Here is a 4,750-nt window from a genome sequence, read left to right on the forward strand (position 1 = left end):
GCGCTCCTGCGGATTCGTGCCCTGGAGCAGCGCAAATACTGCCAGGGAGTAGCGGCGTGAATCTGTAACGACGTGCCCTAAACGCGGGGCCGACTGAGCCAGAAGGCTGAGGGCAGGCGAGTGAAACTTGGGGTTTTTCCCTGCCCTTCCCTGGGCGCAGCGCTCAGCCGTGCGTGTTGTCTACCAGACCGTTTGAAACCGCACGTTTGCCATGCCGCACGGCAGCCCTTCCTGAGCAGATAACTCCACGGAGACCTTGCTGGGGTGGTCTGGAGGTAATGCAGGAGCCACGGTTCCCCGAGTTAGACTTTTACATCTGTGTGGGGGCATCCGTGTATGAGTGGCCTGGTTTGCAGGGGCACCTGCAGCTCCCGGTGACCCCCGATCGCTCAGGGGGCACCTGGATGTGATGTGTGGCTTTAAAAGCCGAACTTTGGACTTGGAGTAGGTATTTCATGTACACGCTCAGTCAGAATTATGTGCCCAGGCTCAGCCCGCTCTTCTTCATTCTTTCCTGAGATGTGCTGTATGCGAATGTAACTTTATTGCCACTGTTTCTCCTTAAAATTCATTCTGAAGTTCCGTTTCCTTTTTTCTTTGTTTTTTTTTCCATCCTAGGTGGACTTTTCATGAGGAACACTGTTCAGGAGCACAGTGCATTTCGATTTGCTGTGCAGTTATACAACACAAACCAAAATACCACAGAAAAGCCCTTCCATTTGAACTATCATGTAGATCACTTGGACTCTTCCAACAGCTTTTCAGTGACAAATGCTTGTAAGTAAACACATGCTTTTTTTGAAAAATATTTATTTGCTATCTGTCCTTACACTGGATTTCTCCCCGGGAGCCTGGAGTTCTTGTTCCTACTATACAGTGCAACAAATGTGCGTGCTGACATGAGGTTTAGTGGATTTACAGCATTATACAGTAGAATTAATACCTTAGGGAAAGTTCTCTCACCACTTGTTTTCACCCCTTTTGTTTCCTAGCAAAACAACCGTGTTATTTCTATAGTAGCGTTGTGATCGCTGAATTGCTGCTGAAGTAATGTCCCTTTTCTGTTGAGGCTACAACCTATCTGTGTGAAACGGCGTAATTTGCAAATAATACGGTGTAGGAATACAACAGAAACAGCTGTTTACAAGTGACCTTGAGGGGACAAAGCGCGAGGGGCTTTCTTGCCTCCTTTGCCCTGAAACCCTGGGTTGTTTTCCTACAGCGAAAGTCCTGTTAAAAGCTGAGGAGACCGTAAACTGATAAAAGCCGTTAGAGCTGAGGGGAGAGAAAATGGAATCAGAGTGCTTAGCTTTGTGAGAAATAGCTCTGCACAAGCAGCACGTAGGAATAATTTGAGCCTTTATTAACAAAAGAAACAAAATAGAACTTTGAGTGGTGTTAATGTAGTGTTAAAATGTGAAATCTCTTTCTGAAAGACTGGTCCGTGTTCTGCATTTAAAAAAGCATTCCTTTACCAACAGTAGATCCTCAATATTTGTTTTACTGATGTGTCCAAAACCAGTTTTATACAGTTTTCACTGTAAACCTTTGAAAATGACCGGAGTTGTCTTGCGAGGCAGTTGCGTGCGCTTTGCAGTACACAGAAACACGCCTGTATGTGGTCTAAGGGACCTCCGAATGCAACGGACTAACTTTGCCTTATGAACGGGATTCCTGCTCATGTACTGCTGGTATGAGGTGTTCAAAGAGGAAGAATTGTTCTGAAATAATGAAGTACTGGAGGACAGAAAACTAGTAGCTCTTGCTTTAAAACATTTTCATGTTTTGAATATCTTATTTAATTTTTTTGTTTGTTGGGAATAAAATAGTTCTTATATTCCGGTCCCATGCTGTATAATCAGAAGCCTGGACAAGTAGGTAGTTTATTCTTCTAGGATTTCAGGTATTATGTGGAAAAGTTGATGGTTAGAAAATATACAACAAGGAAATATTTAGACAAATTTTGGATTGATATTCTAACATATCCCCCATGTGACTGCTTCTTGCTAGTGCAGCATTAAAAGGCTTTGAATTAGGACCTTTAAAACTTTTTCAGGGAAGTTAATTGTAGAATATCTAATAAGAATATTCCATGAAGTGGGAAAAAATGGTAAATAAAAGCATGTCTGTATTTTGCATCTTACTTTGCTACTCCTATCCAGCCTCAACAGCTCCTACAACAAACATCAGACTATTAATCCTTAATCAGTATAATCCCTTCAAGAGGCTGTATCTCAGAGTTTCCTAAATACCAATTACATGGATTTAAACTAAATACATTTGGTATTTAGTATTTGGGTAATTAATTATTAGTTGTTTTTTAGAAATTCTACCAGCAGTTCTTCACAGGTCCCACCAAGACGAGTGAACCACACGCTCATTCAGAGGCAGTCGATGTGTTATTTAGTCAATGTGCTTCTCATCTTCTGACCTGTAATGATTTTTGTCATTGCTTAGTGAAAGCTGTGGCGATTTTAGTGAGATGTGATGGTTTTTCTGTAGTAAAGGGCTGCATGTTTCAACCCCCATGTTACCAATGTAGTAAAAGTGCAAAAAGTTAAATCGCTGGAGACACTGTAGGCCAGAGAATACCAACCTACAGTAACCTATCTAAAAATGGAAGATGTCAGAAAAGAGACAGAAAAAATAAAATAAAAAGGTGACCTTGTCCTTAGCGATGCCAACCATCTGGTAATGCTATTGGGAGGAAAAGAATACAGTGAATCCAAGTTACCAGTCGTATAGTCAGTAGCTCAAAATATTTGAAAAAGAGAACAGTTGCTCGTTTTGGATCTGGAAGCGATTCTCTTTGAAAGTCAGAATGCTCATACATATCGCTGCATTAGGATGAACTAACAGCTCCTCACTCTACCTGGCTAACATTAAATGTTCTGGCCTGTATACCCTTAATCACATCCTTACTCCCAGCAGAGTGGCAGATGATTTCACGATGCTGTCATATCCATGGAGGAATTCTTTCCACAACATTTTTACTTCTCTTGGAGATAAGCATAAATTGTCTCTGGTGCTGGCACACAGCCGTTTGATCAATATTTGCAGTTGGCAGGGATCCATGGGAGAGAAACCTGCGGTAACTCCGACTGCCTTCACTGGAGAGGGAGACTGTGACTGACTTTGTGGCGGGATGGGTAAAGGAGCTGGAAAGCAAAATTGGAGAAAGTGGCATGTGTAGCTTGAGCCTAGTGCCTGCACTAGTCAGTATCCATAAAATAATACTTCTCATTCTCCTTTGCTTTGATTCATATGATGGTGGCTGTAGTAAGTGTTCATGTGTGCAGGAATTGAGGGGGGCTTTGCTCAGGAAGGACTTCTGTTCCTACTGTACAGCTGCACATCCCACTTGGTGCAATCTGGTGCATTCCCAGAGGCAGGAAAAAAAAAGAAAATCTCTTCCAAAGTATCCTCATGAGCCAGAGATGAAAAGCCCACCTCTGGTGGGGCTGATTTGGCAATATCCCAACATGGGAGCAAATCTGTGCAGAAGCAAAAGAAAATTTCTGCCCTAAGCCCCTCCCTTTCATTCCTTTTCGGTCAAGTGATGCATAATCTGATCGATGTATATGTATTCCCTGCTTCACTGCTAGCACCGAGCCCATCTCTGTATACTGAGCACACATGCATACAGCATTTGTCCGCTCTGAATTTATCCGTCTCACTCTTTGTTTAGCTGTATGATATCTTAACAGAGAGCAAATGCAAACACAGATGGAAATTCCATTGTATTTAAAGGTGAATTTGAATTTATCAGCTGGCTCTGAGGGTATTTATTACATCATTTAAAATAGGCAGCTTTTGCCATCAGAAGAAACAGAAAGGAAGTTAACTTGACCTGTGAAATAATAAAATCAAGTAAAACGTGGATGTTATATTTTTTCAGAAATGCTCGTGTAGGCAGTGAGCTGGCTTTTACAGAACAACATGAATACAACAACTCGAACGTATAAATTCATCACTGACGTGTCTTTCATGCTTTTCTTATAACCTCCGATGAAGGATGTTAGTATTAATGTTGAATTATGTGCACAGCTCTGTAGCTCATATACGCGGGTTATTTCCAGGGAATGTCTTTCTGCTCTGCACTTGTAGTGCACTATACCAGCACTGCTCCAGCCTCTGCAGTGTCAGCTCATTAGCACACAGATCTCATATTCCCTCTCTGCACTGTCATTGCAAAAAATTGCTGTTGTACACCTTTACAGCCAACAAATGCGCGCTTGCGTTATGTACAATTCCGAAGAAATATTTAGAAAAGTAAACTCAATCGTGTGCGTAGTCCCCGTGGAATTTCTCAAAAGGAAGCATTAGTTTTCATTAAAATCTGTTGATCATGTAATGATAGTGGTGGGATGTATACGGGTGAAAAGGAGCTGTGGTTGCAGAATCTAATTAATCTACAGGCAGATTCCCTCTCGCAGCTAAACCTAACCTATCAGCTGCAAATTCTCATCCCATTAATTTTTCTTGAGTCATTTCTCATACATCTTCTGAACCCAGAAGGCTTTTTATATTTACCAAGTGTTGATGTGTGGTGTTTTTTTCCACAGACACTCATTCTTTTCAGACAAAAAGAAGAGGGAAGATACGGTGCCATGCTTACCTTAAGTTGCTAAAACTCTGATTGTGTGGATACTTGAAGGGGTCCGATTTCAGACTTCCTGAGAAAATTTTTCATTGGCATCCTTGTAGACCTTGTGTTTGATATCCAAAATTGAACTTGGAAGATTTTAAA

At 41.6% G+C, this 4,750-nt stretch overlaps 1 protein-coding gene across 1 annotated transcript in view; it reads left to right on the forward strand.

Annotated features, from left to right (window-relative positions):
- The first annotated feature begins 615 nt into the window (after positions 1-615).
- Positions 616-4,750, forward strand: part of GRIA3 (glutamate receptor, ionotropic, AMPA 3) — a 148,100-nt gene continuing 143,965 nt past the window's right edge. Inside the window, exon 1 of the mRNA XM_010142354.1 lies at positions 616-777. Coding sequence (XP_010140656.1) covers positions 630-777 — 148 coding nt within the window. The 5' untranslated portion in view covers positions 616-629. The remainder of the gene's footprint in view (positions 778-4,750) is intronic.

The sequence above is a fragment of the Buceros rhinoceros genome, unplaced genomic scaffold (genome assembly GCF_000710305.1).
Source record: "Buceros rhinoceros silvestris isolate BGI_N320 unplaced genomic scaffold, ASM71030v1 scaffold10468, whole genome shotgun sequence".
Classification (NCBI taxonomy): domain Eukaryota; kingdom Metazoa; phylum Chordata; class Aves; order Bucerotiformes; family Bucerotidae; genus Buceros; species Buceros rhinoceros.